This window comes from Anas acuta, chromosome Z (assembly GCF_963932015.1).
Source record: "Anas acuta chromosome Z, bAnaAcu1.1, whole genome shotgun sequence".
NCBI lineage: Eukaryota > Metazoa > Chordata > Aves > Anseriformes > Anatidae > Anas > Anas acuta.
In genome coordinates this window covers 48,098,822-48,118,269 of record NC_089017.1, presented here as the reverse complement: position 1 = coordinate 48,118,269, position 19,448 = coordinate 48,098,822, and the positions used below count along the sequence as shown (strand labels likewise).

Here is a 19,448-nt window from a genome sequence, read left to right as displayed (position 1 = left end):
AGCAGCCGGGAGACGCAGCGCGCCCGGTGCCATCGGCCCGCCGCGTTTCCTCTGCAGAGCCCTCGGGACCCCGGGGGGAGCCGACCCCCCCAGGCCCTCCCCGAGCCCCCCGGGTGGCCGCAGGGAGCCGGGGGAGCTTTGGAGGAGGAGGAGGAAGGAAGGAGGAAGGGGGAAGGCGCGGATCCGCGCCGCCCCTCCGCGGGGCCCCGCGCAGCGCCCGCCTCCCGCTCCCCTCCCCAAGTGGATGCTCGAACTGAAAGTGAAAAATAGCAAAACAAACAAACAAAAACAAAAAAAAACACCAAACACACACAAAATAATCATCAAACAACAACAACAAAACAGACCCAAGAGCACGGGGCCGGTGGCACATCGGGCGGGATGGATTTTTGCGGGTAAGTAGGGAAGCAGCCCGCCGGGCCGGAGGATGCTGGAGCCCGAGGGAGCTGGGGGGGGGACGGGGGGACACGGGGCTGCAGCCCCCCGGGACGGGCCGAGAGCCGGGCAGGGAAAGCGGCTGGGTGCGGGGGGGAAGGCAGCGAGGCAGGGCTGGGAGCAGAGGCGGCGGGGGCAGCCGGTGGGAAGTTTGGGAGGGTGTGCGGGGGGGCTGCTCCGCTGCACGGCACAGCGGGATGTGGTGAGCTGTCCTGCTCTCTCCCCAGGTCCTTACTTAGGTCCCTCTGCTCGGCAGGAGCGAGGTGGGAAGGCGCTGCGAGGTCTGCTCTGCTGGCCAGGCTGGGGCAGGACGGAGCCTGGCGTGGGCCACCACCAGCCCCCTGCACCGGGTTTGGGCACTGCAGGTGAAAGAGAGAAGCTGTGACCCCCCTGTCTGACCCCGGGCACACCCGTGCTGTGCAGTTCCCCCTCTGGAAGAATACCGAAACCCAGGAGGATTCCTGCATTTTTACCCAGGCAGGGAGTGAGGGGGGCATTCAGTGTGCTATCAGAGCCTTCCTTTTCCATGCACAGGGTGAGATGTATGCTGTTAAATGCACTGTTCTGCCCCCCCTGAGTGGCAGAGTATTTTCACTAATACGCTTGCAATCAGAGTTCAGCCCCTTCCCCTCCTGATGCCCTACTTTGGTTGTAATGCAGGAAGGTACAGCGGATAGAAGACTTTGAAACTTGGTTTCAAAGGCACCGAGCTGTCAGCATCAGGCTGTAGTACCCAGACAAAGCCTTCAGAAGCAGCTGTCCCACGCAGAGCAGAACTCAGCAGCACTGTTTCATGTGAGGCTTTGCTGAAGAGGCTCCTCAGGTGGCTGATGCAAAGGGATTTACTCATGTTGCAGTGGAAGCAGGACCAGCCTTGGGACTCTATCTGCTACCTCCACAGAGGGAGGGGGCAGGCAGTAACTGTGGGACCCATCCATGACTGGGATGTGGGAGGTAGCTGATAGGCACACACATGTGGAGGGAAAGCAATCATATATGCCTTTTTGTAGAAAACCACACTAAATTCTAAGCAGCACATCTCTGAAAGAGATGAGTTTTAAAATAGCAATTTGTTAAAAAAAAAATAAAGGTATGTTTTTCCTCTTTCTTCAGTTTCAGAATACCCACATTTTCAAACTATAATCCTATGCCTTGAGAGATAAAGTTGTGTTTTTCTCTCATCTTATTCTTCCTCTTTTTTTTTTTTTTTTTTTTTTTTTTAATCTGAAACTGGAATTTGTGCCTATTTTGGTTGTCAGGTGCTGGGATTTTCACTCAGTAACATCCGTCATGCAGCAAAATGGTCTGGGAAAACTAAAAAAAAAGTGTGTCAGGGAAGGGGAAGAGTCATTCGAGGTTGTTTGAGAGGGAGACCAGCATGGATATAGATTGCCAGAGAAGGGAAGCCCAAGTCCAGGCTGAGCAGAGGGAGAAGGCAGTGTGTGTGTGAGTGCTATTTTGTGTAGACTGCTTTCTGGTTTAGCTAAGGGTTAGCCTGTCTCAAAACATTGTTCTGGCACCTGCAGAAAGCTACAGGTAGACATCAAGTTAATCACCATGCTCAAGGAGCACTCTTTGTTGATGTTTTACCCTTTTTTTTTTTTGGCAGCAGTCACCATGAAGAGGAGTAAGGATGGAGTGGGACAGCACTGTGGCAAGAGCTGAAGACTTTCAACAAGCTGGCCTGCCTGATGCCTAGCTCTATCTGTCCGTGGGTGCCCCGCGGGCCTAACAGTGCAGCATGATCAGGACGAGGAGGAAGAAACTGTGGGCATCTTGTTTCTGCTTTGCAGCCGCCTTTTTCCTCGTGGTGACATTCCAGGTACTGGGGAAAAAGGGCAGGGGGTATGCGTGTTGTTGTACTCAGCATGTGACACAAAATTTGGCAAATTGAGAGAGATCATAAAAGACAAAAGATGTTTTTGGTACAAGATTGCTGTGAGAGGAATATTTGAAGAAAGTCTGTCAACTCTGTTAGGGTAGTGGTAGCAGCTCCATAAGTGACATTACACAGAGGATGACTTTCTTGCACAGCTCCTCAGCTGCTGGAGGAGCTCCTCACAGGTTGTGTACCAGACCACTCCAGAAGAAAACAACTTTTACATAGATTGAATCAGCCTTGGCTGGCAGCTGTGGGACTTACAGAAACTTCAGACATGAGAAGTGCATGATCTGCCCCAGGGATGTCTCCATACCAGTTGTGCTCTGAACTGAGGCAGTTGTTCAGACTGGTACCTCAGGTAACTGCCAGTGGACCCAGCATATGGATTTCTGAAGCTCTCCCAGGCCAGCTGCTTGCTCTGAATGGGAATGACTTTGTGGGGGCAGGTGTTGACACTTTTGGTTCTGTGCCCCTAAGCTGGGCATCCAAAGTTTGATATGGCTGCCCTAGTGTGGGAGCAATGCTAGCAAATCTTCAGGAGCTTTACTGGCAGGTTTTGTGACTGCACTGCACTTCCACAGCTAAGCAGGTTCGGATTTGGGGTTTTCATCTGACAAGTTCACTGCACAGTGACACTCGGTGCCTGGCTGCTGGGACTGCTGCAGCATGTGAGCTGCGGGTATAGATGGGATGTATCAAGTCCCAGGAGTTCAGAGAAAGCTGCTAGAAATTCTGAACAAGTACACAGATTCCTTGAATTCTGCTAGGGCAAATTTTGGAAGCAGAAAAAGAGTATGTTCCTGGAGAAACCTGGACACGAAGTAGCTATAGACTTATCAGAGTTATATTGCTGCATTTGCATCTTACCACGCTGCTAGACAAATAATCCTTGTCTGCAGCTAGTATCTTGTCCACTTGCCAATGTGGGAGTGTTTTCTGTATTTTTCTGTGCAGCTGCACTTTGCACAGCCTCCTGTGTGTGCTGTCCCAGTGTCCTGTGTTGCACAGAGCCTATTTAGTTTACTTACAATCAGTTTATTTTACTAGACAGTAAGAGTGAATGACATAGCAAACAGTGAAGTGAATGTGTGCGGTAATGCTATCAGGGAAGATAAATGTTTTCAACCAACTTAATGTAAACAACGCTCTCCTGCTTTCCAATATCCTCCTTCAGAGCCATCCAAAAAGTGGAAATGCTGTGAGCCAAAGCTGTCTGGTGGGTATGAGTTCCCCCATCGCTCTTGCAGCTGTTCTTAGGGTGGCACTAGGCTCTGCCTGTGGAGATGCACACAGAAAAAGCCGTTTGCGTGGCGGCAGGAAGGTCTTCACCCCACAGAAGCTAAGGGTGGTTCCTGTGTATCCCACAGCACCACCTACCAGCACCATTTCTGTCTCTTCACCAACTCTCCCTCAGCAGACTTCTCTGCCCCAGGACACTTTTATGAAAGGTGCAACCTGTAGAAAAGGGTGGTGGTTTCACAGGCACCTGAACTAGTGAAGCCTGACTTTCTGAGGATTTCTGTCTCATGACTGATGGCAGGCCCTGTTAGAGGTTCTCCTATGGTTGGAAATCTTGTAAGGTTCCTCTCAGGGTTTCTGATCTGTACACGATGGTTTGCACAGTCAGGTCTTTTACATCTCTGCATACAGGTGGGATTTTTCTCTTGTGCCTGGCCAACAAGTTGTATTTAGGTTTTCTTTAAGACCTGTCTGACTGATATATCCAGTCATTGGTTTAAAAATTAATCAGGGTGGGCACAGATGACCACACAGAGACGTGAAGACATTATGACTTTTTTTTTTTTAACAGCACATTTCCAGAATAAACCTTGCTATTGGAGGGCTGTCCTCTGTTTTATGCTTTTTCCAGAGAGAAAGCAGAATTTGTCATCTTAAATTTTGTCTGACATGGCCATATCTCAGTACAGAAATTTCTTTTTGCCTCCACCTTACCAATTCATATTGAAGTACTCCCTATTCTGACATAAATCACCTGGACAATGGCTGCAATCAGTGAAGTGCATCCACTTCCTTGATTGACAGAAACTTCATGGAGGCTTACATAGTGCTTGATGTCTGAACTCTAATTTACCATGCAAAAGTCCTGGCTAATGGCAGTGATGTGCTGTGATATGTATGCTTTTTCCCCTGCAGGTTATCACTGAACTGAGCGATTCAGAGAATAAGGCGGCAGTAGTCTCCAGTTTACACAGTGGTCCACTGAAGCCTGAGGAGAGACGTGATCTCCAGTTTAAGAACGAACTTGACAGCAACTTCAGGACAGAGTCTGATGCAAACCATTACCCCATCCTGCTCTGGTGGTCTCCCCTGACTGGAGATACAGGGAGACTGGGTCAATGTGGAGAGGATGTTTGCTTCTTTACTATCAACAAGACCTACCAACACAATCAGATGACAAGAGCTTTTCTGTTCTATGGTAAGGAGCTGTTTCTTTCTAAAGGAGAAACTTTCCCTCCTGTCCAGCTCTTTTTCTTTAGAGATTAAATATTCTAGGTGGAAATCAGGAGCAGGAAGCTTACACAGCTCACTTCGTTAAACTTTGCCTGATGCTGAATCTATCATCACAGGCCCAGAGACCTCTGCAAAAGGACTCTGAGAAGTGACCATGCACAACTGTGGGATGACTGTTGTCTTGCCTCATGCTGCTTTCCTGTCACATGTGCTCCCTGTTTATGGGAGAAAAGATAATTTCCTGTAGCTGCCAAGTCATGAAAAGACAGTCTGAGATCAGGACATATTTTTTTTTTCCCAGTCTTTTGGCTTATCACCCCCAGCAGAGGTTCTGCAAGGCCTTTGTCACACTTGTGCAAGACTTTTGTCTTAAGATAATGCCCTCACTGGTAACTGTGCAACTGCCCTGCTGCATGTGCCAAGAGATTGCTAGCAGCCTGTAAATGGAAAGCACTGAAAGAAGTGCATTGATTCTGCGCAAGGAACAGCAGCTAGTGCAACATGCTGAGCTGCTCTGGCTCTGCTGCCTAAGAAACTTCTCACTACTTGTGCTGTAAAAACAAAACACAAAAGAGGCATCTTTATTTTGTTAATTTCTTCCCCCCACACCATAGCTTTGAAGATGAAAAGAGAACTTCAGTTGGAAAAATAAAGACAATAAATTTCTGTGGTTGGTAGGTTCAGCCCCTTTGTCTGAAAACAAAACAAAACAAAACAGAGTCCTGAATTTTCATTCACTTGTTCAAGACACAGGTGAACTGGAAATAAGGGCTTTTAATGTGGTTGTTAACAGTAAACTAAAAACTTCTCATCAGTAATCGTTTCAGAGCGCCAAGTAGGTCAGCATTGTCTGTTGCTAATATAGTGGTCAAGCATGAAGGCAAAGGAATAACAGCGAGGGAATGAGAACTTGACCTAATTAAACACAAGGAAAGCTAGGTTTGCACCACGTGAAAGTTGTGAAGTCTGGTGCTTTTGGTCTCTGGCAACAATTCTCTTTGCCTGCTTCAGCATTAAAAGAACTACTACTGTTCATTTTTAGCAGGTTTGTGGACATGATTACTTATTTTCAAAAGGTTATTTATACTGGGCAAAAGACCTTCCCAGTAGTTTTTCTTTTTCTAGTGATGCTGTCTTTGCACTGCATATAAAGGCAAGTGTCAACATATGCAAAAATGTTACTTGTTTTTAAACCACAATAAATGATCTCACAATGCTAAAGTCTGCAGAGACAAAGGACATAGTTAGGAGTTGACATAGTTCATCTCCCCTCTGGAAGTGAACCATGGCACCCACTTGCTCAATTTTGTCTCTACCTTGGGAGTAGTCTCCAAATTAGTCTCCAAAATCTACCTTTTCAACATCACATACTCCACAGAGTTTTGCTTGTAGCACGAGCTGCCGATGCTGTTGCTTCTGAGAAAAACTGCATCAGCAAGAGCTGGATCTGATGTAGAGGGAGATGCTCAGCTTTTCTGCACCAGAGAGTTGAATCCTTAGAGTATGAATCCCAAATGAAAGATGTCTCCTAAGATACAGAACTTCTCCCAAGAGCATCTGTCATTTGTTCCTGCACTTTGCCACACATCTGAGATTTTCTAATTAGTAGTTTGCAAGTTGAAATTGCTTGTAATTGCAGTCTTGCTGTGCCTTCCTTATCCCTTTATAAGCTCATTAATTTCCTTCAGCTCACAGGGTGGGCAACATGCTGGTGGTATTTTCCCTTCAATGCTCAAAATCTTTTTGTCTACTTTCTGGATAGAGATTGATTAAGTGTTATATTAGAATCAGCCAATTTGGTGTGCTTTTATCTATTGTGCTGTTTTCTTTAATTTTCTCTGTGCCTAATTCTCTCTTTGTTTAATAAGTTTTACACATTATGCTTCAATCCCTCTCTCACCCCTTTTCTTGTGTCATTCTTTTCTGTGTTTACCTTCCCTCTCCCCTGCTGTGCTACCTCTTTGAGGTAACTCTTGCAAGAGGCAAAGCTGAACAGCTATGGTTTCAATCCACAGCCTTTCGTTATTGTCTATGTACACTGCAGCTTCTCTTCTGGACATCTCTTAAAACAAGGTGTTTTCAAAACCAGATAGACTGCATAAGCTACTCTAAGAATTTGATTCATTCTCATTTTTCTTCACCTTATTTCATCGCTACTACACAACAAAAACAAAGAAAGCAAACAGCTTTTTTTTTTTTTTTTTTGTTTGTTTTCAGTGAGTGGCACAGCACCTCATCCTCTTAGTGTTTGGGGCTTGGGACTACACTTCAGAGGAAAACAGAATGTCAGATTCTTAGTGGTCTTAAAAAACTAACAAGCAAACAAACAAACAATATACCTGATGCTCTTTGAAGGATCATTCTTTATAGGAGGTTTTTATACAACTGGCAGATATCATCCATCTTCACTGCTGTAGTGAAATCTTCTATTGGTTTTACAAGGTCACCCTTGGAGTCATCTTGGCAGGCTTATGCAGCTACAGAGATCATTGGGCTTTTTTTTTTTTTTTTAATTTTATATATTAGTTTTTAGGTGAAAGCTCTTTGTTACTTTTACTAACTTTCTCTTTTCCCCTTCCCCCGTCCCTCCCCTCTGTGGTTTGAGATCAAGGGTAGAGCATAGAATGAAAGGTCTTGAGTAAGGTGGAGATGGTAGAATAACTTGTCCAAAGAAAAGGGGTTTGTGTTGTTTTCAAAACCAGTTGTTCCTTTTATTTATTTATTTTTGTTTGTTTACGAACCTCACATGCTTGACAGAACAGGTTAAAAGTTTCATATGTTCATTGCTGGTACTCAAGTCAAAACCAAATATAGTTCTAAGAGAATGAGGAAGTGTCTTGGCAGAGATTCGTCAGCTTTACATTTAATCTGAAAAAAGGCTAGACATCTGAGTATAGTACAGCACTACTGAAGGGGGAGAAAGGTTCTGATTCATGACTTGGTATTTTGAATTCAGGTTTGCACAGACCAGCCTTTGATATAAGGTTTCTAGTTTTCTCCACGGTTTTCCTAAATTGTGTGGGGGGCTCACTCTCCTTCCAGAAAAGTGCAAGCAGCTGCAGTGGTCTGCTTTCAGCATTTAGACATGGTTCTTTCTCTACTTTTGCCACTAGATTGAGGAGCCATCTTTTGCCACAGGCTGTTTGTATCTGGTAGGCAGCTGTGATACATCATCTCTAAATTTTCACTTTGATAAACTAAATAGATTGGCTTCCAAAGTTTCTATATAAAATGTCTTTCCAAGACTTCAAGTCATTCTTACGATTTTTCTCCTTAACTGCATCCAATATTTTAGCAGCTTTTTTTGTTGTTTTGGTACTAGAATCAAATTCATCCCTGCAGTGACCATTTCCCTCTCATTATAGACAGAGGAAATGCCATCTGTTCCCTTATTTACATAGCCAGGGGATTATTAAGCATCTTATTAGTCTCCCTTCAGTGCAGTAAAATACAAAATAGGGAGGCTTTGAAATGAGAGGCCTTTAAACTAACATGACCTGAATGTAAACCATTTTTAATGTTAACTACTGATCCCCCGTCTCTAGATGCTTCTGCTGCCAAATTTGCTTCTATCTGTCATCACATTCCTTTGTCTTTGCATGAATTACTCTCTTTGTTGCGCAGCCTTATAATGTCATAAATGCAGTGCTGTAGGGCTGATATTAAATTAAAATCGAATTTCTGTATATTGCACTTGCGTGACATGACAGGGGAAGGCCAGACTAAACACTATTTGCTTTTGTCTAGGCACTGACTTCAGTATAGACAGCCTACCACTCCCTCGAAAAGACCATCATGACTGGGCCCTTTTCCATGAAGAGTCACCAAAAAACAACTACAAACTTTTCCACGAACCAACTATCACCTTATTCAACCACACCGCGACCTTCAGCCGTCATTCTCACCTACCGCTGACCACTCAGTACCTTGAGGGTGTGGAGGTCCTCAAGTCCTTGAGGCACATGATCCCACTGCAAATGAAGAACAGCCTGAGGAAGCAGCTTGCACCACTCGTGTACGTGCAGTCTGACTGCAACCCTCCTTCTGACCGGGACAGCTACGTGCGTGAGCTGATGTGCCACATCGAAGTCGACTCTTATGGGGAATGTCTGCACAACAGAGACCTTCCCCAGCATCTCAGAAATCCAGCTGCCATGGATGACGGCAACTTCTTTGAAATACTGGCACAATACAAGTTCATTCTTGCGTTTGAAAATGCTATCTGTGAAGATTACATCACTGAAAAGCTCTGGCGGCCACTGAAGCTGGGAGTGGTACCAGTGTACTTTGGGTCTCCCAGCATTGTAGACTGGCTTCCCAGCAACAAGAGTGCAATCTTGGTATCTAGTTTTTCACACCCTAGGGAGCTGGCCCACTATATCAAAACACTAGACAAAAATGATCAAGAATATGAGGCCTTCCTGGAATGGAAACTGAAAGGCGACATTTCCAATCCAAGGCTGCTTACAGCGATGAAGGAGCGCAAATGGGGAGTGCAAGATATCACCCAGGACAATTACATTGACACATTTGAGTGCATGGTGTGTAACAGAGTGTGGGAAAACATCAGGAGGGAAGAAAAGGTACTTGTGACTTTGTGTCTCATGGGGGCTTTAAAATGGCCGTAGGTTCAGATTTGCCAGAGGAATTTTGATTATCAGATCTCTGGCCAGCCTACAATCACTGGTATCACCATGTAATTGGGTTGTGCATCCTCATGCCAAAAGGTGTTGGCAGAAGGTGTGAGTACATGGCCAGGGCATGTGTTCTTTGTACTGCTATAGTACTGGCACTCATGCACAGTGACTGGTGAGCTGGTGGTCATCTCAACAAAAAGCTTGAATTGTTCAGGGAGGAGGTTTTTATTTGGCTACAGTGAGGAGCCTGACTTGCTGACTTGCTTTAGAAGACCACCCTGAAGGCTACCAAACACTGGAACATGTTGCCCAGAGAGGCTGTGAGATCTCTGCCCTTAAGAGGCTTTTAAGATTCACTTGATTAGATCTGATCAGACCTGCTTGGAGCAGGGGACTGGATTAGATGATTCCTGAAGGTCCCTCCTGATTTAAATACTCTATGATTTTCTGGGTCTGTGTATATGTGGATGCATGCAAGCCTTTAGCGAAAAAGTGCCATTTTCTCTGGCCATACTTAGTGACTAAACATTGAAATATTGATGTTTAAGACAGGTTGTGCATTAGTGAGAGGAACTGGACCTGTTTCTCCAGGTCTAAATCTTTTGGAAGTTATGCTGATAGAGACCAGCTGGAAATGGCTGTGCTATCTGGAAGCCCAGCACTCAGGGCCCACCAAACTAGTAGGGTTGTCGGCTGTGGTACCAGGAGCCCATTTCAGAGGCACAATGATCTGTTCAGTCTCCCGAGCCTGATAATTGTGGTGGATTGGGCTGGTATAAACAGCATTACTTGTAACAGTTTTTACAGAATGAAGTTAGAAACTCACACCACACGCACCTCTGAGTTAGTGAATACTCATTTTAATTACCATATTCCTTTCAGGTTTCTAGGTTTAGGTACCAAGAACCATTTTTTTAAAAAGCTCTTCACAGGCTCAATTATCAGCATAGATGGAAAAACAAACAAACAAATGAACAAACAAACAAAAAAAACACACAACCTTTTTGTGCCCAATAATGGAACTGACTAATGGCTATAGTACCCTAGAGTTGTCCTATACCTATTAGGCCCTATTTTTACAGGTGACAATATGAGCAGTACACTAACTAGTCAGCCGGGGAAGAAAACATTAGAAATTGTTAGGGTGAACTGAAGTGATGGGGAGTGCAACCCATTAAGCATTTACATTACATTTACCCAAGCTGTCCTAGATGAATCCAGTGCAAATCTAGACAGTTGTCCTCTTCTTGAATTGGGAATAAAACCATGTAAAGGTATAAAAAGGATGAGATACAGAGATTCCTTACGCATGCTTTTGTGACTCTCCAGTCAAGCAGACTATGAAGACCAGTCTGCTTTCCTTGTCAGATTCATAGCTTGTCTTTATCTCATTAAAATTATCTCATGAAATGTGTGCATATTTAACATGAAAATGGGATATAATGATGTAAGTAGAACTTGTTTCTTTAGAATTTCAGATTGGCTTAGCTGATGCTGCCTGTTTGCAGCCAGATCTCATATAAGATTCTGGCTCTTGTCAGCATGATTGCCCTTCCTCCAAGCAACTCATGGAGAGCTTCCCCTCGGACACCCACAGCGACATGGCTAGTGCCTATGGTGGGAGGGTAAATTCACTGACATGATTTAATAATTTAATGGCATAGAGCCTTTTTTTTTTTTTATGTCTGCCTGGGTCCCTGAATAATCCCTTCCTTTTATTTCTCTCCATTGCCAGGGATGGCTACCTCAGAGGTGGAGTGCTCAGGTTAACCATCTGAGCTGCCCCAAACCCGAGGCTTTCTCATTCTCATCTTCAAACCCTGGCCGGAATTCCCTGCAGGAGATGTGGATAGCAAGTTTTGAGCAATCCAAGAAGGAAGCCTGGGCACTGAGGCAGCTGGTGGAAAGGAACAGGAATTTTACATCTCAAGAATTTTGGATGCTTGTATTCAAAGAATAAATGCACCAGCCTGTAAAACAAAGTGACCTTCTTAGAGGAATCTACAAAATTTTCTTTTTGCAGGTGGCCTTATTGTACGTAGGATTGTAAACCACAGGAAGTAGACCTATAAGACTGAATTTAGTATGCTTAGTGCACAAGGAGTATAAGGAATGCTAAGAAGAAGAATCACCCTCCTGGTTGATAGGAGTATGTGCGTGTATGCTAATTGTCATTAATTCATGTGTTTTAGCATTGCAGCACAAGTTTATCAAGGTTCTCCGGGCCCAGTGTCAAGCACAGATCTAGTCATTGTGAAGTGAGTGGATCTCCCTCCATCTTTAGGTATGTGCCTGAGTTCATAGCCTCAGGACCCTTTTCTTCCCCAGTCCAGGATCCTCTTTTGCTGCATTGGTATCCATGAGTTGGAGAGCAGATGATGCCATTACACTGCTACAGCTTCTGTGCTGCTTTGGATGTAGAGAAAAGATTGGGACGGTGTCCCTGGCTAGTTGTTTGTTATCAATTTCCCTGGCATCAGCAGATTTAGCAGGGACTTGGCGAGCTTTGTGTCCTGACACTGAATGCCAATGTAAAGTGCATTAGTACTTGGCACAGGAAAGCACCATCTGTTAGTGTCCAGGGACAGATTGAATGAAAAACGTGCTGGCTCAGATTTATCCACCATCTTCTGCTAAAAATAAGCAGAACACATGAATATCTCCACTCCACAGAAATAGGGCTGGCCTCAATATCACTTACCTTCTTGCCTTTCTGATGATAGACTAATTTTTTTATCATATATAAACATGGAATTATGGCTTTGAAAAGTCAGGGATAAAACTGAAAACTGGTGCTGAAAAGTATTCAAAAAGCACAAGGAAAAGCAGGCAAACAACCTACATGTTTTAACATGGAGAACCCCAAATTACTTTATCTGACAAAAAATAATAAAAAATTGGTGATATTGGTCATCACTTGCCAAAGGACATACCTTTGCATGATGTACAAACTGTTACATTTTTCATCCCAAGTTCTTCCAACTTCAGTCTGTGGAGGAGTGGAGGAGTTCAGTTCCACAGGAGTTGCACGCTGGCATTATCTGTGTGGAGCTGTTCAGATGAGGATTATGATGATGTGGAAAATAAAACTACTAATGAAATTCTTCACATCATTGGAAAGGCAGATTTTCACATTTCTGATCATTTCCATGCAATTGTTCCTTGTAGCAGGCTAAGTTAAGACTGCTGCCAAGCTGCTTTGTGAATGGGTAGCAATGATAAAGGAAGTGAATAGCATTTACACCATGAAATTCAGGTGCAAAATTCACTTACCTTGGGAAAATTTCCTTGCCTGAAATTTCTTCACCAAATAACTGCAGAATTCTTAGTTACTTTTCAATCTAGCAGAAGGCAGCATTTTTGTGGCTACAAAGCATACAGCACTGGACTCTGTTTATATGACCACATAGCTATTTTTGAATAGCAAAACAGTCTCACTGAAATCTCTCTTCCATTGTTTTGCCAGTGCGGCACACAGAACCTTAAGACACAGATATGTCTTAAACTCTTTCCCCATTGGTCTACAATACAAGTGATAGTAATCCCTACAAATAAAGCAGGCCGTCAAGAATGTGGTGTTAACAATAGACATAGAGGCTTTCTTCAGTCAAGACCTAGAATTGAATATAAAGCCTACAGCGTTCTCAAAGGGAACTGATGAATTGCAGCCCATCACCAAGAATTTCTGCTTCTCCTCCCCAGATGGCACAGAACATCTGCAGAACGAGGGACTATCTTCTTGTGTCTTGTTCTGCTGTGCCAAAAATCTCAAGCCAGGTTGTTTAAAGACCTCAGACTTGTTTAAAAACAAATTAAGATGTTTTTTTTTTTTTTTTTTTTTTTTTTTTAATTATTATTATTATTATTATTTTAATTAATTAATTAAGTAATTTATTTTTATTATTTCCCTGGTGGAATGTGAGACCCTGAGGTTCCTGAGCAATCTGCTAGGTGTGATCTAAAATTGAGGCATATTTATCTCAAAGAGTCTAAGATACATTATCCCTGATTTTACCTTTGTGGAGTGGGAAGAAAATTAATGCTGAATAACTGGTTTACAACTCAAATTCTCAAATTCTCAAATTCAAAGTGATTAGTAGCATGTGTTTCAGAAGAGGTAACATCTTCATCCACTACTATATGCAGAAGAAAGACAAGTCCCCTGGTTGGCTCAGGGTGCACTGTGGTATAATTGCCACTCATCCTCTCAAGGTTCTCTCATGATGCAGCCTTTCTAAAGGGTAAGCATAAACTCTTGGCTTCCACAGGCTAGTTCAGAGCAACCTAAATTTGGCTTCTTGGTTTTAATCACCCTGTACAGCCTTTTCTCCTATGCTGGGCAGAAGGAAGTTTTAGTGATCACCCTAGAATATGTGAATACATGTATATCATGGCAATGATTTCTACAGGCTAATCAAGTGTAAGACAGACTTTCCATGAATTTTAAGTCAATCTCTTTTCTCCCCCTACTGCCCTGAGAAAGAATAATCAAAAGCAGCTGTCCAGTCTCTCTCTCTCTCTCTTTTATTATTCTTCCAGCTGATTTGCTAGCCTTCCTGTCATGCGCAGATTTGTAATCGTAGCCAGGACGGGACAGCAGTCTACAGCAGTCCTGGCATGGTTAGGAGAGCCTGGGTAATGAGGCAGCTTTAGATACCAGCTTTGGACATGATCTTCCTTCTTCCTGTCCTGAAGGGAAATCAGAATTGGGGCATAGATGAATGGGAGCAGGGCTTGCTTTCACCCTTTCTGCTGCTCTCCCATGGCCTTTCTGCTTGTAGCTTCCTCCTTTTACCAGCTCCTTCAGGTGTACCTGCATCCTCCTAACTCCTATCATCCATGACATCTGGTTGTGCAGGGAGAGAATACACAGGGATTTTCCCCTTTACTGCAGACTTTTACTACATTTAATCATTTCGCTTCCACTGTGCCAGAGGTCTGACCCTCCTCCCTTGTCTCCATAGAGTTTGGCTGCCTGTGCTTAAGGCTAGGTCAGACCCAGTGTGGTGATAACATGGTGTTAGGCTGCAGGGAAGCAGCTACGGTAAGCATGAGAAGGAGCTGGGAGAAGCCTCAGCTGGGACCTGCCCCACTAAAGAGCTGATTTTGATGTGGGGCCCTTGCCAAGGCACCTGCCTGGGCTGTGCTGCACCATGCCCATGTCTGGCCACCTTGCTGACCCTGACCCATGCACTCATTTTCAGTCTCAGTCTTGCCCTGCCTTGTTTTTGTGGAGCTACTGGACAATTATTGTGCTGTGGCCAACCCTCCCAGCATAACCACACCTGCCCTGCATGCCCTGCCATGATGCAGCATCCCCTCTGTCTCCATGGGGAAGATGCTCTACCTGCGGTATGGCTGCCCTCTGCTCCCAGTGGATATTTTCTTCTAACAGCCAGGGACCTTTTCACCAACTACTGTGAGTGGGAAAAGTGCCCCTGGTTCTACCATCACAAGGCTTCCTTAAACTTCCTAAGAGTTGCTTCCCCTCCTTGGTGAGCTGGACCTCAGCAGATGCCCCTGCAGAAACACACGTGTTGGTCAGTCCCTTGACTTCTATCTGCAAAACCTTGGCAGCCCCATCCCCTGCTGCACAGCAGAGCCAAGCAGTCTGGTCCGTCCTCTACCTGTTGTGCTTTGCTTTCTCCTTGCCTTCCTCGGCTGTCCTCCAACCCCTGCAGCACCCCAGGGTGCACACACCACATCACTGTGATCCCAAGCATGAGCAGGCCTCAGACCCAGAATTTCCTCTCTCCTTTGAACTCTGACCACTCAATAAGTTTTTCTCAGATTTTTTCTTTTTTTCCTGCCCTTCAAAAATGTCATTAGCACTGACACTAGCCAGCCTACTTGCTTTGTTTCATTTCCTTTACAGGGCTTGGTGGGGTGGGGGTGTTAATGCAGGTGGGAGCAGATCATATGAGATTGCTGCACTGAGCATACATTAGGGAAACAATGGAGTATTCACCTCAGAGAACGAGCAGCAAGCCAACAACTAGGAAAGCAATTGGAGAAATGAAACATAAGGAGCACTTTGACTGTGTTCATTTCAATGCAAGACAGGTCTTGATCCTATGCTGTGGGTGCACAACTATGCATTGTGATCTTCAGAGGTCAAACCCTAGCTTTCCTCCCTCATTCAGCATTTTGCTGAGAGACAAAGCCAAACACTTGCTTGTGGCAGGCACTAATGAAAGCCAAAGAACTTGACGCCAGTAAAGCACATTTGCAAAGTGTATGATAGTCTGTTTTGTCGGCGGCATGGTCCCAGCCTAACACAAAATACAATGTGGGTTGTGGTGTGCTTCTACAGAAGAGCGTGCAATCACTGCATGTGCAAGAGGTGAATGTGGGAAGCATAATACTGCCACATACAGCACAGTTCTGCAGACTGTCCAGAAAAACAGACTGGGGAAAAAGTAAGCTCTTTCTGTGCAATTAATGCAAAGGGAGAGCACATCTGAATTACTCCTCACATGAGCATTTTTTCCAGCAAGGAGTATGGAAGGCCAGGTAAGGTGGGGTGGTGTGAATGTATGCTGCTGTGTTGTGCTGGCTGGCAGTCCGAGTTAATTGTTTTTAGACAATTGTTTTATAGTATCGTAGAATCATCCAGGTTGGAAAAGACATCTAAGGTCATCTAGTCCAAACTTTGAGACCTTGTTTTTAGTTTCTCCTGAACTCAGGGTAATTAAATTAATTATTAAAAACCTACAGCCATTTGCTGAGCTCTTGGCTGCCAGGCGTTGGAAAATGATGGGGCACAGAGACAGCTGTTCTGCATGTAATCAATGAAAAATCTTGAAAGCAAGCTTATTTAATATAGGTACACCTATTCCACAGGGAAAACTCACCTGAAGATTATCAAGTGTGCAACTGGTATTTTTAAAAACCGTTTGCTTGCTCTAAAACATTATGGGAAGTTGGGACACCACCAAGCCCAAGAGACCCCATCCCTTTTATATCCCCAGTTCCATCCCAAAACCACACACAGAAACAAATACACTGAATGGTTACCTTCTTCTCAACCTTCCCTCTAGCTGCTGTCCATCCTGAACCTGGAGTGAAGTGAAAGTCCATGGAACAGCACCACCAAAAGGGTCTGTGCCCTCCTGTCCAAGAGCAGTGGAAACATCTGTCACTTCTCACTCATGGGGTGTCTGACTTGCCAGTCTGGAAGTCTTTTATACACAAAAAGCCATGATAAATAACGAGAGGCAGCATATTGCCTGCCAGTATTTCTCTGTGTGGAAATAGAGTGGAGAACAACCTGCTGGTCCCCTGGAGAAGTAGATCTGTGGTCCCAAGGCTCCCCAGGCTGGGAGGAGTAAGAAGGCTCAGGGGACTGACGCAGACTACAAATACATGCACATGTTGGGAAGCCTAAGCAGAGCCAGCTCTGTTTATGATAATACATACAATGAGACTTCCAGGTTCATGATATTTGGAAGATAACTGCATTTTTTAGACTTTGCTGGGGACATACCAGAGTGTTCTGCTGTGTACAATTTGCAGTTTCAGGTATTTCTTCAGTATTGGTAGGCCTCAGAATCCCTTTTTGTCTTTACGTGGGTAAAGACATTATCTCACACTGCATACCTGTTCCAGCCATTGGAGGTTTGAGAGAGACATTGCACAAACTGTACAGCAAGACCTGTGATAAAACCAAGAGGCTTGGCAGCCTGGGCTTGGCTCCCTGGGAGTCATAGCCTCTCTACGGATCCTTTATCCCCAGGATCATGCGTGCCTTTTGTAACTATGCTGCAGAACTCTCGCTTTAAATAAATTAAACTTTATGTGGAGTGTGAATTATTAATGTGCTAAAATGTGCTGCTAACAGTTGTTTGCATTTAAAGTGATTACTCACTGTTCCTGACTGATGCATTTGGTCATTTGCCATTTTCCCTGAGTCAGCAAAAACACATCCTTTTTCTCCGTGCTGTGTATTTTGTGCAAAGACCACAGAAACCCAAGAAGATCCACTCCAGGAGATGGGAACAGTATAAAGAAAAAATAGCTAATACTGGAAGTAATTTCAAACTCTGATTAGAAAATACCCCTTCCTCACCTAATAAAATTTAACTATAAAACGTAAGCCCTTCTTCATCTGTCTGAGAGGTCTAATGGCTAGAGCTGAAGCCCACCTCTCTGCTTTTAGGATGTCCCTGGGCAAGCAAAGTTAAGGCTTACTCTTGTTTCAGAATGGTTGGCCTGCCCCAGGAGGAGATGAGTGCCCTCAGACAGGCAGAGCAACTTTTTATGCTGGTTCCTACTGGGCAAGCACACTCCCCAGGACTCCAAAGCTTTGGAAGGAAATCGTGACTCTTTTTTTTAGGGTTTATATTCTAGATGCAGAGAATATATTGGCTAAGAAGTGTAAGAGCAGATATCTTGCATTTGATCTTTTTGTCGTTTTTTGTACCTATACCTGTACCTGTACCTGTACCATTTTTTTGCTTGACCCAAGTACACCCATGTATCACAAGGGCAAAGGTGTTATGTCAGGGAGTGCTGTTGGCAATGTGGTGACAAATCTCAGCCCAATGACATTGACTTCTCCTTTACCTATGTTGCTCCTGGCTTTGCACAGAATTGCCTAGGACTGTCACGGCACAGCATGGGATTTTGCAACATTTCCCCACAGGAAATTATGTGTTAGATCTTCTGAGGGAAGAGCAAGGGACTCAGGAGCAAGCTCCAGTCCCCTAATGGACAGAAAAACAGAAATACCTAAATATGAGATATGGAGTTTATCCTTTGTTCTGCCACAAATAGTGGGGGATACAGGGGGCCTGAAATACAGTGCAGTGCATCAACCTCCCCTTGTCCCAAACAGCAGCAGGGCTGCTGAAGTTGGCCCATATACTCATTAACAGACGGGACAACATAACCTTGAGAGATGACAGGACTGAGTCAGCCCTGCGGATGCATTTCATGGTCAATACATCCTGTGTCGATTAGCCTGAATTCACATCCATGATGCCTCAGCCAACCGCATCCTCAGAACCATCATCAATATTTAACCCCGAGCAGAAAAGAAAAAAAAAAAATAAATTCAGCAAAAGCCCCTCCGGTGACTCCACACCTCCCGTTTCTGCAGAGGGCAGGGAGCGGGTGCTCGACTCAGCGCCAGTCAGCAGGTGCAATTTCCAGCAGGGCCACGAGGTGCCAGTGCAATGCAGAGCACCGCTGCCACACCGCAGCTGTCCCAGACAAGGACTTCTTTCCCTTCGACCTTTTTTTTTTCTCGTGGTTTTGGTCCTGCTGGTAGCTTGCATGCTTCTTGAAAACGGTGCACATCTCCTAGGGCAGGGTGCGAACTCTGCATCTTGCTCATGGGTAAACATGGAGGAGCTCTCCTTTGGGCAGTATCTTGGCAGAAAAAGTAAAATGTATTCATGTGAGAAACAGCTTATGACTTGGTCTCTTGTGGTTCCTGCTCTGTCAGCCTAGAGAATCCTTTAGCAAAGCCCTTCTGTGAAGCATAGGCACACTCAAGCGTGCTTTGAAGAACTTTCTTGAAGCTCTGTTTAATTTCCCATGATACACAGTCATGGGAATGATGAGCCCAAATACTTATGAGGATGAGAAGTGAATCAAATTTTAGACTTCAGGAACAAATGGGCAAGATGTTAGGGACACCCCACTGGCAAGGAGCCCAGGCAAATGTGGGCAGGACTGTTCGGCTTTTCCTGTGGTGCTCTCTCCTCGAGATCCTTTTTGTACAGCACAGGAGAAAGCTGTCATTATATCAGATTCAAAAAGTCCTCGAACAATTATCAATCAACCATTTCAAATGGTTGTTTGCAAATTCATACCAAACATTGTGATACCTTTATGCTACTACAGAAGAAGGATGTAAAGGATGTGACCGTTCCCCAACTCCTCTCCAGGAGATGGCCATAGTCAAGACAGGGCTTGTATGGCACGAGCCTTATATTGCTGTGGATGCCTCTTTGGTGCCAGGTGTGTTGCCTGTGATAGACGTGTGCACTCTGCACTGCCTGCCTGACACAACACAG

At 44.7% G+C, this 19,448-nt stretch overlaps 1 protein-coding gene across 4 annotated transcripts; it reads left to right on the top strand.

Moving 5' to 3' along the window:
* Positions 1-17,295, top strand: FUT10 (fucosyltransferase 10). Of its 4 annotated transcripts, none has more exons than XM_068667185.1 (6): positions 1-395; positions 692-800; positions 2,045-2,257; positions 4,472-4,754; positions 8,537-9,372; positions 11,162-17,295. In XM_068667185.1, exons 3-6 carry the CDS (start codon positions 2,177-2,179, stop codon positions 11,384-11,386), a joined length of 1,425 nt encoding a protein of 474 aa, XP_068523286.1. In that variant the 5' UTR covers positions 1-395; positions 692-800; positions 2,045-2,176; the 3' UTR covers positions 11,387-17,295. The 4 variants fall into 4 exon arrangements, with proteins under 4 accessions (XP_068523286.1, XP_068523285.1, XP_068523287.1 ...); XM_068667184.1 differs by having other exon boundaries at positions 663-800; XM_068667186.1 differs by lacking the exon at positions 692-800 and having other exon boundaries at positions 2,048-2,257.
* The last annotated feature ends 2,153 nt before the right edge of the window (positions 17,296-19,448 follow it).

Excerpts from the sequence above, each read along its gene's own strand:
- FUT10 (XM_068667186.1), top strand. The coding sequence starts at position 2,177 with ATGATCAGGACGAGGAGGAAGAAACTGTGGGCATCTTGTTTCTGCTTT. Across the intron at positions 2,258-4,471 it reads TCCTCGTGGTGACATTCCAG|GTTATCACTGAACTGAGCGA; the intron begins GTACTGGGGAAA and ends TTTCCCCTGCAG. Across the intron at positions 4,755-8,536 it reads AAGAGCTTTTCTGTTCTATG|GCACTGACTTCAGTATAGAC; the intron begins GTAAGGAGCTGT and ends GCTTTTGTCTAG.